This window comes from Alternaria alternata, assembly GCF_001642055.1.
Source record: "Alternaria alternata strain SRC1lrK2f unplaced genomic scaffold CC77scaffold_1, whole genome shotgun sequence".
Classification (NCBI taxonomy): Eukaryota; Fungi; Ascomycota; class Dothideomycetes; order Pleosporales; family Pleosporaceae; genus Alternaria; species Alternaria alternata.
The window spans coordinates 298413-308792 of record NW_017306190.1 but is presented as its reverse complement, the minus strand read 5'-3'; the positions used below and the strand labels follow the sequence as shown (position 1 = coordinate 308792).

The following is a 10380-nucleotide window of genomic DNA, read 5'->3' as shown; positions in this document are numbered from 1 at the left end:
TCATACGGCATGGGGAGCACTAGAGGACTCTCTGGAAACGAGCAAAAAGATTATAGGATTGCTAAGAGCTTTCGGTGCTAGTCAGTAAAGTACTACTGCTGAGTTTAAGCTATATGCATTACTTTGTCTTAGATTACTTATCTGCTTAGATATAGTATTTCGATTTTAAAGGTTGTGTAGGGGGTTATGCCTAAGTACTGCAAGAGACTACGCCGAAGAACTTTCTACTTGTCTATCTTTGTATCAGTGTACAGTGTCAGACCTGGCTGGCGATATATACTATCCTGCGACATGATCAGTGCTTCGCTGATCATACGTACCTTTTTGGTTGCATAACGTAGTGGTGCAGGGCTGCGTTCTGACAGACATTCAAATCTCGTCAACTCCACACCATGTGTCAAACATGTCCCTCAAATCCAACGCTTTACTACCCTCTTCCGATGTCCCTCTCTCAATCAAGGTCCACATGTCAAACCCATCCTCTTGGTCTTCCTCATCACCATCCTCCATATCATCATTCCAACTACCACCACTAAACGGCACGTAAGCGTCCACTCCTCTACAACTTGCCACACACTCATCTAGTAAACTCCAATCCGTCACCCCTTTCAGCACCATCTGTGGATCACCCAGCCCCTCATATCTCATTACAGGCGGGGCGCCATTCGACAAGGTATAACTTGTTTCCAGGCCCGTAATCTTCGAGATGTACGAATGAGATTCGTTGCGTGAGACAGGCATCGGTAGATCGTGCGCGTCGAATTCCGTGAGAGAAGGGGTAAGGACATCGGGGTCTTGTTTGTTGAAGATTTGTACGGCTAAGTCGCGGGCGCGTTCGGTGTGTGATTGTATGAGGCCGAGGGCTGGGAGGGGAATATATCTTGTTGTTGTCCTTTGCTTGGAGACACCTCTAGTGCCATTTCCGTTATCCTCTTCCTCATTCGTAACATCTACACGACCATTGGACGGCGGCGCAACGCCCACGCCTCCATCCCCTAGGAACTGTGCCCAGGGCTTCAGCCCACTGACCCAAGGCCCCGTCTCATACTCGCCCACAGGACACCACGCCTCACCCCTAGGGTCGTAAATGACCTGATCACCCGTGGACTCCCTCCGCCCCCAGATCGTAACCTCGAATAGGGAAATTGTATCTCTAACGCTCTTCTCAAATGCCCTAGCATGGTTCGCGCCCGGAAGCTCTGCTCCAATGGCTGCAGCTGCCTCGGCTGCTTCCAGCACCGCTTCGTACGGAAGACGTGACGCGTTTTCTTGCCAGATATCTAGGAGATGGAACCATATCGACTGCATGAGAGGAGTATCGTCGGGATAGAAATCGGCGAAGTAATCGAGGAGGATCGCGGCGCAGGACCAGTACTTGGTTGTAAAGGTGGATTCGCAGGAGTGACAGGACCAACTGTATGACCTATCGCGGTGCGGACAGGCTGGATGGGAAAGAAGGGACTTGATCTGCGTGTAGGCAGTTGGGAAGACGATGTCGTTATTACCGCAAATGTACCGGGTGGCTGTTGGGGGTAGCGTGGTGTGGTCAGTTATGAAGATGACGGGTGGCGGTGGCACTACGACAGATTTTTGAGGGTGAAAAAGCATGGCGTTCAAAACCGGTGCTATTTGATTCAATTTCAGTTTGGAGTTTGAGTATTGGTACTGAAGTGGAGTTTGAGTTGTAGTCTAGATTAATGGACTAATGCCAAGGCTGCAGCCTTGCACAATACACTTCTTGGGAGTGGCTCACAATAAGAGTCTTGATAGTAATAGACGAGAGTCTATTCAAAAACCGAGATACTGCTTTTTATACTCTTCAATCTTCCTACCACTTCGACATGCGACTAAGCGTGCTCATTCTCCCATGTTGCATGTTACTCAACAGCGCTTCCTCTAGGGCTGATTGGCTGATGCCCGCATCTATCCAATGTAAGTATACGTATTATTATAAAGGAGGGCAAAAATTTGACTCACCATCGATATCGCTGAAGCTGCTGCCCATACTAGGTGTGCCTTCGCTGCCTTCAATCCTGGATCGAGGTCCTCCGCGCCGTGGACTGCCGAGTCGGCCTAGTGCTGCACGATGATCCGAAGCCGGACTCATAGGGCTTTTTGCTGCTGATGGAGGTCCACCAGAGCTAGTCATTGACGACGCAGTCTCGGTGGTCGCAAGTGACTGCACGTCGATGGACTTTGGTCTTGTTGGCGGAGCATTTCTCGTGCGGTCAGCCTGGAACACGTTTTGCCCGGGCTTACTACCGGCACTAAAACGTGCATCTTGTGCATACTTGCTATTGCTGGGTCGTGGTCTAGCTGCCGTCGCAAAGGGTAGACTTGTCTCATGTGAGCCCAAATCATCAGTCTCTTGAGTTCCATCACCCTCCTCGAACGTGGAAAGTTCTCGAGGTTTCTTCTGTTGAAAACGTGGAGGACGCTTAAACAGCTGGCTTCGATGGGCTGGATGATCAGTATCCGACAACGATGATGAGCTCGAAGACGAGGAATCTGGAATCTCTGGAGAAGCAGCTTCGTCATTACGATAGCTGGGTGGTGCGGCTGGGGGATTTGCGCGATCATCAGACTTCCGACTGGTCAAGTTGGGGCGTCGGGTGGAGCGTGTTGACAGAGTTCGAGCTGGCGCCTGAGTATCTGCTCGAGATTGGGTTATTGTGGTCGTAGATGGCGTCCTGGAGAGGGGAGGCGCTAGACAATATCAGAAGATGTACTTACCATCGAATCCACCATGTTCGTTGAAGTACTCACCTGGCGTCGTTACCTCTGCACCACGTAGACTTGGACTGTCCTTCGATCGTCCAGCCAACGCAGACGTGGTTCTACCAGCTACTCTTTATTAGCAATACCAAATGATAGTGAACACTTCTCCTACCTCCAGATCCGGCACTGCCACCCCTCCGCATCGCAACACCACCAACACCAGTCATAGTGCTTCCACCAGTCGGCGATGATGATGGAACAGCGTTCGAAATGCTGACCTTCTTCATCTGATTGCGAACATGATCGAGATGCCGCTCGTACAACCACGCTGCTTGCTGAAGAAGAAAGGTCGGAGGAACTTGAAACTTGTCGGCTCTGTTATGGTCAGCAAGGCTGATACATGGCTGGATCGCATGTACATACAGCTCGACCCCTATAATATGTCAGTACCATTGACATCGCGTTACATAGAAGAAAGCTTACAGTTTAAATCACTAGTCTTTGAGGACTTTGATATAACCTTCCATAATTGGCGGTCCCTCTCGGCATCCCATTGTGCCTGGGCGATGGTCAGATGAACGCCCAAGACGCAGACATAGGTCACTTTACCTGTGGAGGATCCTCAAAGTCACCGCGGATGAACGGGAGACGTATCAGTGCTGTGAACTGGACTGAAGACATTTAGAGATGATCTGATGTAGATACAAAGGTGTAGTTTGATGGAGAGATGGTCAACGGAGGTGTGGTGATGCGACTAGGCTGTCGAATGAAGTAAGGCGTGAACTGATGTACGCATGTGGCTGGTCAGACAGGAGCAGCAAGCTTTTGAATAGAGCGCGAGTCGAAGGTTACTTTATTTGACTCAGGTCTATCCTGTGTTCATGTCATACAACTTCGCGATCGGTACTGTGTTGTTCAGGACTACTCGTAGGCCAAGGTCGCGTGCACCCTTGACGACGCGAACTCCGCACCGCCACACTTTCCCCGTGAAAGCCACAGCGGCCCCGCTACAGGGCATAAAATACTCGACACAGGCGCATGCATAAATCTCCACCAAACACAGTCATTCCACCAACATCAACTCCAGAAAATTAACTCACTGGAACAAGATGTCGACTCAAGCAATTACCAACATTGACATTCAAGGCAAGTTGCCTAAGGTCGCCTCTGGAAAAGTGCGCGACCTGTACGCAATTGACGATGACACACTGTTGTTCGTCGCCAGCGACCGTATATCAGCATACGACGTCATCATGGAGAATGTAAGTAGTATAATCAACAAATCCCAAAACCTCCCTTTGACAAAAATGCTAGGGCATCCCAGGAAAAGGCGCTCTTCTAACTGCCATGTCAATCTACTGGTTCCACTACCTCCCCACTAAAGTTCCCGGCCTCAAAACCCATTTCCTTTCCCAAGACCTCCCAGCCGCCATCCAGGACCAAACTTCCCTCAAGGACCGCAGCATGCAAGTTCGTCGTCTGTGCATCCTGCCCATTGAATCTATAGTCCGCGGCTACATCACCGGATCAGGCTGGTCCGAGTACACCAAGTCCGGAACCGTCAACGGAATTAGTATGCCCAAGGGATTGATTGAAGGTCAGAAGCTACCACAACCATTGTGGACACCGAGTACCAAGGCGGAAGTAGGCGGCAAAGACGAGAATATCAGCCCCGAGGAAGCTAGACGTCTGATTGGTGATGAGAAGATTGCGAAGCGCGTGGAGGAGCTTTCACTGGCTATCTACAGTGCTGCTGCGGACCGCGCAGAGGAGGTCGGTATTATCCTCGCTGACACCAAGTTCGAGTTTGGAGTTGATGAGAAGGGCGAAGTGGTGCTCGTTGATGAGGTTTTGACACCGGATAGCTCAAGGTTTTGGCCAAAGGAGTCATGGGAGAAGAATTTGGGAAAGGCGCAACCTAGCTATGACAAGCAGTTCCTCAGGGACTGGCTGACAAGTAACGGGCTGAAGGGCAAGGAGGGAGTCGCAGTGCCGGCGGAAATTGTGGAGAAGACAGCCGCGAAGTACAGGGAGGCTTGTGAGAAGCTTACAGGCAAGAGTGCGTAAGATTGTGCTGAGGATGGGAGGGTTGAAGAATACGATGCGTAAGGCGTAGCTGGTATGAAGCCTTGGTAATGCCAGACTTGAAGATAAGGCATATCCAAGTACCATCGAAGTCACTTCCAACATATGCTGCATGAAGACCAATCATCAAAGTATTTCTTCATTCAGTTAATCTATATACCTCATTCTAGCCTTCTCAACGACACATTCAGGCTAAGCACTAATCCCAGCATATCGCGTTTCCGTTCTTAACGCCATGCTGTATACATCTCACAGCAATGCAAATTCCAAACAATACCCTATGTAGTCCCATAACGCTATATGCAGATAAACCCTTCCCACTAGAAACTCCGGTGTGATGCAATGTCATGAACAGATCATAGCAGTAACCCGGGAAAACGCCTCGCTTCATGCTTTAGAATAGGAATAGAAGCTTATGTGGGACCCAAAAACATATGAGATAACGAGTGGAAGAAAATACATAAACGAAACGAAGGTGGTCCACAAAACTGGTGGATGTGAATGCGAAATAGAAGTAGTACAGCGCATGCAGACTCATACCTTCCGCGCACCAAAGAGACTCAAGTTGATTGCAGTCTCATTGCCATTCGGGTTTCCAGAGGACTCAGCTAGAATCTCCCACCTCGGCTGCACGAATGGGTAGTGCCGAATCTCCCTGTCTTGCCTGATTTGCAGCTTGCCTGGCGCCTGCGTACCTGTCTGGCCTTGGCTACTGGTTTGGCTCTGACTCGCTGCAGGAGTCGAACGCTGCGAGTAGACAGGCGAGGGTTGCATGGCGCGCTGTTGCATTTGCTGCATCTGCTGCATTTGCGACATTTGCTGGAGTGGAGAAGGAGAGGCTTGGCCCGACGGTGTTCGTTGAAGCTGAGCAGGCAGCATCTTGTTCTGCGGATGCTGGTGGTATTGCTGCTGCTGCTGTGCGCGCATCTGCTGCGCTTGTTGAGCTGCCTGCATTTGCTGCTGTCTTTGCTGTTGTTGCTGCTGAAAGTAGCGTTGCTGTGGCGTGGCAGAACTATTGGCGGGTACCTGTGGGCTCTGATATGGCGATTGCTGATTTTGAAGGGGTGTTGGCGTTGGTGGTTGCGAGGACGCTTGGTTCAGGGGGGTGTTGACTGGTTTGGCCAGAACAAGCCAGCCGTCGACTGGCGCTGTCACTCCCAGGATGAAGACACAGCGTGCATCGCTTGCAAGCCTGGCACCTTCCAACCGAGTAACGTGAAACCGGACGTCATCCGAGATATAGTCCGAGAGGAATACTGTAACGTCGAAGACATGCTCAGTGATTGTAGGGTATAGTTCCAGAGACGGATGAATGAGTAGAGCAGCCATGGCACTCATCATAGCGGTCTGGTGTGGATGGGTCGCGTCGCTCAGCATGGCCGATGCGTGAGACACTACCAGACGGAGGAGGGCATTCAACCAAGAATATACCTCTAGAACCGAGAGTCTGCTGTCTTCAAGAGCCTGGCTTATGCCTTTGAATCTCTCGATCAAAGCTTGAAGCAGAGCAGTCTGTTCCGTGGTCTCCGAGCGCTTACTTGAAGTCAGGTCAATAACCGTAAGATATTTTTGAACTACTGCTGGCGAGACCTTTTCGGCCTCTTCTGCTTTGATTGCAGGTGACATGCACAAGAAGGCAGAGGCATTGATGATCTCGCGTTCAGCATGTTGTCGTATCTGGTCAGTGAGAGCAGCATCCAAGCTTGCGAGAAGCTCTAATCCTGAAGGTTGATCCTCTTCTACCGCTGTCTTGATAGCGCTCAAGAGAGACGCAGAGAGTGCCTCACCAGAGTCTCCCAACGAGGCTGCGCTTGACGAGAACAGCTGCTCGATGGTCGCTTGGCAGATCGGCAACGACAACTCGCTGGCAAGTGCAAAAACTGCGAGTACTTGCTGTCCAGGGCTCTTCTCCGGTAGTTTCATGTGGCCTCTGGGATCCAGGAGGTTATCTAGTGATGGCTTGAAGTAATGACTTGAACCCTCCTTATTCAGCTTGGACAAGCATCCCGGATCGCTGACGAGGCGATGTTTCAGGACATGCAGCATTGGCTTGCTACGCAGAAAGTCTGAAAGCTGCGCTTGGGTCTTCTGAGATGGAATCATGGAGCCAAGCCCAATTACCTCACCAATACATTGCGTAAAGCGACCTTCAGTTTCTAGGCAGAGCTTTCGTTGCTCCAGGCGATATCGATATGCATCTTGTGGCGAGCAAGACTGAACCAGTGTATCAGAAGGCAAAGTAATCAGCATGCCCTTGAGGGCGCTCTGGAAACCACCTTCAGAAGGATTAGTCTTGAACTTAGCGATACAAGCTCGAAGAGTGTCCAAGAAAGCTGTCAAAGGAACACAGCCGGAACCAACAAGAGTGGGCAAGGCTACCCGCAGCGTGTCGGTCCTTTGAGCCATCAGGCTTAAGATCAGCCATTCGTTCACGACCATGTCGAAGGTCGGTTCGTCGAAGCAGCGTAGCCGATGGAACCAGGCATGGTGGCTGTTCAAGTGGAACGAGCCCTTGGCTAGATGTTCTTCTAGGTTACTAACAATCTTGCGAAGTACTCGTCCCATCATTTGCTGATCCATGTTGGTACCACTCGAAAGAACGCGCTCAATATCGTCATCCGAAGATGATCCTGTTTGCATGACCTCACCCATGTTGTCAGAGGCTGGCGAACAGGCCACAAGTGAGTTCCGCTGGTTCAGTTGACTCAGATCATAGTTGAGGAACTGTGGAAGTTGGCCATCAGCATGCGCCGTACGAGCCAGGCTGGCAAGACTGAGCAATAGTTCTCGATCGGGTAATCGGACCGTTCGCAGGGCAGCATATCTCGTTGCGATCCTACCAAACAAAGGGTCAAAAGCACCTATAGCACGAAATGCTTTGGCATGGTAGTTGATCGTATCCGCAGCAGAAGCAAGAACACTAGGGTCCAAAGATGTAGTTGCCACGCCGACAATGTCCGCAAGTATAGCAAGGTCTCCAAAGCGCTCAAGATAGGATCTTACAATGTGGAAGTCCCATGGCGACAATAGAGATACCGCAGCGGTTTCTTCGACAGACGAGTCCTTGGTAGGTATGCTATACAATGTAAGCGGAGTCGCGGCCAGTGTGCTGGAAGAACTTACTGCGTGCTGACCTCAGCATACTGAGCGACGTGTTGACGTAGCCAGATACCCAGCTCAAGCTTTACTGTCGAACTAAGCTTGTCTAGCTCTACGTCGTTTGGCTTAGCTGTGTCGGTGTAGATACCGAACAAGGTAGGTAACGTCTGGGATATTATGTGCTCGGCGTAGCTAAGTGCTCTTTGCTCTAGCTCGGCTGAATGCATAGTTCCACGTAGGAGTGTATTTCGTAACGTACGGATTTGGTCTGTTAGTCCACTGAGGGGTATTTCAGTGACCAGGCGCAACGGCCAGGAATGTGGTGAAGATAGATCCGTGCTGTGTCCGGTAGACCCTGTAGCGATGAGCCACTGTAGATAACGTCCAGTAGCGAAAGTCTTTGAGCGAACCAACTCGGCAACGATTCTAAAGAGAATATTCGGGTCGCCGGTAGCCACCCAGGCCATGTCACGAAGATACGAAACGATCCCGTCGTACACATCTGCGCCAAGATGGTTCCACCTGCGGAGTAGTCGGGTCGCCAGATAGATCCTGTGCGCTCCATCTCGGTAACACGTACATGCCCACTGAAGAAGCATGCTGATCAACCGTGGAGCGTCGGCGACGATCTCCATACAATCACACGACAGGTCCTCGATGCGCACTGGCTTGCTGTAGTCTACAGAGTCCAGTATCCGGTAGACGCGGCCAGCCGGTGTCTGCGAGGCGGAGGGAGCTTTCTTTGGGGATTGCAGGAGCCTAGCATTTCTCAGCTCGAGCCTCCGGACGGCTTGCGTTACATGTGCATGGTTCTTCCTGTCGGCAAGTTTCTGCAGAAGGGGGCCATATCTGGCCCACGCAGTCGGAAGCAGCAGACAGGCAGGTCGTGTCGCGAGCAGTCGAATGACAGTGTTCTCTAGATATTGTAAGACGGCCAAGTAAGGCCTCAGATCCTCAAGTCGATAGATCTTATCAAGCTGATTGAGCAGTGACTCAGCAAGAGATTTGCCGCGGCGTCGACAGCAGGTTACGGCTGTCCAGTAGTGAGAGATGGACACAACCAGCAGCCAGATAAACAGGCGTTCGGAGGGACATGTGTCCAGGCCATTAACTATCCAATCCAGGAAGTGGTCATCGTCGAGGAGGTGCTCTTTGTAGAGGTGGGTCGCAAGCTGCAGGGCATACGTGATTCGAGGTTTCCAGTCACCCTGCCCAATACTGCCAATGACACCGTCTATAAACTGCTCGACCGAACTGGTCCAGCCTCTGCCCCATGTCACAGTGCCGGCCTGGCCCTTTCTCTTGTGGGCGCGCAGTTCGTTGATACCCACGCACTTGGCCAACCACAGGGCTCTCGGAAGGGGGATGTTCTTGTTGAGACATTGTTCCAGCAGCACTTTGCCTGTGAGTCCGTGGGGGATGGTGCGGCTGAGTCGGCGGAGGCCTGTCGTTGGATTTGCCAAGTCGTGCAGCCACTGCTCGCGGGTCGAGTCTCTCAGCGTCAATCGTGGTGGGGGCTTGAAGGTATTGGGTGTTTGCAGGCGACCGGTCTGTTGTCTCTTCTCTAGTACGGCGACGAACAGGGTCGACAGCGTGCTGAGCCCAGACTTGTTCTTGAGGTTGTTGATGAGCGACGGGCGGGCAGTGTTGGACTCATTCATAATCTGCGGCTTGTTACTGACGCCTGCCTTGATTAGCGCTTCAGACAGGTTGTCCTCGGGATTGTTGCCGGTCCATGGAAACAGATCGGCGGCCTTCCCACCGGGAAAATGGACGGGTGGAACGACAGCTTCAGGGCCACCGGGTTTGGGCGCGTCTTTGACTCCTGTGCCACCGGGCAGTATGCGACGCTGGTGCGGAGCATCTCTCAGGTGCAGGGAGCCCGGGCGTGGGGGCTGGGGCAGGTTCGCGGTCGGCTGATACGGGAAGGAGTGTAGGGGCAGCTCGACGGGGTGGATCGGGGGGATGGTGGTGTAGAAGAGCGGCGGGCGTCCTCGCGGGGGAGGTCTCGCGGCATCGTGGGCAGCGCTGTGTACAGACGGGGGGCGTTCGTCCTCTAGGGCCGGATCGATGCAGTCCGGCTGAAGGAGCGTATGGGCAGGCTTCGAGGGCCGGCGCTGCACCTGGGACCGAGGAGGCAGAGCGCTGCCACGATTCTGTAGAGATTCGTGAATCCCCGGGCCAGGTCGAGAAGTCATCGCACACACAGCGACTTCATCGTTGTATCAGGCGCATGCAGTTGTTGGGCCAAGGGAGCGAGCGAGGGCTGGGCGAGGTCAGGAGGCGCCGATGTTGGGGCGGCAGCATGTGCGAGCAACACACTCGGGGATGGAAGGGAGGGACTAATGTGTTGCTCGGATGAGGGCAATGGGGGCCGACGCAGAGGGATTGACGTGAGGTCTGAGGTTATCTTGGATTGCGAACAGCGGAGACGATCACCCGGTAATACGACAGAGCGACATGGGTTCCACACTAAGA

General features: G+C 52.3%; 4 protein-coding genes across 4 annotated transcripts; 1 reads left to right on the top strand and 3 right to left on the bottom strand.

Annotated features, from left to right (window-relative positions):
* Positions 1-372: 372 nt before the first annotated feature.
* CC77DRAFT_903435 (hypothetical protein) lies at positions 373-1578 on the bottom strand (the record flags this gene model as incomplete). The annotated part of the gene is made up of 1 exon (XM_018533604.1): positions 373-1578. A coding segment is annotated over one exon (1206 nt), but the record flags the coding sequence as incomplete, so codon positions are not given.
* A 66-nt stretch (positions 1579-1644) lies between these two features.
* CC77DRAFT_1015135 (hypothetical protein) lies at positions 1645-3632 on the bottom strand. The gene is made up of 7 exons (XM_018523967.1): positions 3328-3632; positions 3202-3277; positions 3142-3151; positions 2891-3093; positions 2767-2844; positions 1978-2706; positions 1645-1923 (listed from the first exon to the last, which is right to left on the bottom strand). The coding sequence occupies exons 1-7, from the start codon at positions 3397-3399 to the stop codon at positions 1829-1831; spliced, it is 1263 nt and encodes a 420-aa protein (XP_018391184.1). The 5' UTR covers positions 3400-3632; the 3' UTR covers positions 1645-1828.
* CC77DRAFT_951772 (phosphoribosylaminoimidazole-succinocarboxamide synthase) lies at positions 3583-4984 on the top strand. The gene is made up of 2 exons (XM_018535398.1): positions 3583-3980; positions 4033-4984. Exons 1-2 carry the CDS (start codon positions 3828-3830, stop codon positions 4783-4785), a joined length of 906 nt encoding a protein of 301 aa, XP_018391183.1. The 5' UTR covers positions 3583-3827; the 3' UTR covers positions 4786-4984.
* On the bottom strand, positions 4925-10341 carry CC77DRAFT_1015133 (hypothetical protein). Its single transcript, XM_018523966.1, has 2 exons — positions 7927-10341; positions 4925-7879 (listed from the first exon to the last, which is right to left on the bottom strand). Exons 1-2 carry the CDS (start codon positions 10098-10100, stop codon positions 5338-5340), a joined length of 4716 nt encoding a protein of 1571 aa, XP_018391182.1. The 5' UTR covers positions 10101-10341; the 3' UTR covers positions 4925-5337.
* Between the last annotated feature and the right edge of the window lie 39 nt (positions 10342-10380).

What these genes read in the sequence shown, in the direction of transcription:
- CC77DRAFT_1015133 (XM_018523966.1), bottom strand. Translation starts at nt 10,100, where the DNA reads ATGACTTCTCGACCTGGCCCGGGGATTCACGAATCTCTACAGAATCGT. An exon ending in TATGCTGAGGTCAGCACGCA is followed by an intron (nt 7,880 to 7,926) that starts GTAAGTTCTTCC and finishes TACATTGTATAG; the next exon opens with CATACCTACCAAGGACTCGT.
- CC77DRAFT_951772 (XM_018535398.1), top strand. Translation starts at nt 3,828, where the DNA reads ATGTCGACTCAAGCAATTACCAACATTGACATTCAAGGCAAGTTGCCT. An exon ending in ACGACGTCATCATGGAGAAT is followed by an intron (nt 3,981 to 4,032) that starts GTAAGTAGTATA and finishes CAAAAATGCTAG; the next exon opens with GGCATCCCAGGAAAAGGCGC.
- CC77DRAFT_1015135 (XM_018523967.1), bottom strand. Translation starts at nt 3,399, where the DNA reads ATGTCTTCAGTCCAGTTCACAGCACTGATACGTCTCCCGTTCATCCGC. An exon ending in ACTTTGAGGATCCTCCACAG is followed by an intron (nt 3,278 to 3,327) that starts GTAAAGTGACCT and finishes ACCATCGCCCAG; the next exon opens with GCACAATGGGATGCCGAGAG. An exon ending in TGCAGAGGTAACGACGCCAG is followed by an intron (nt 2,707 to 2,766) that starts GTGAGTACTTCA and finishes GATATTGTCTAG; the next exon opens with CGCCTCCCCTCTCCAGGACG.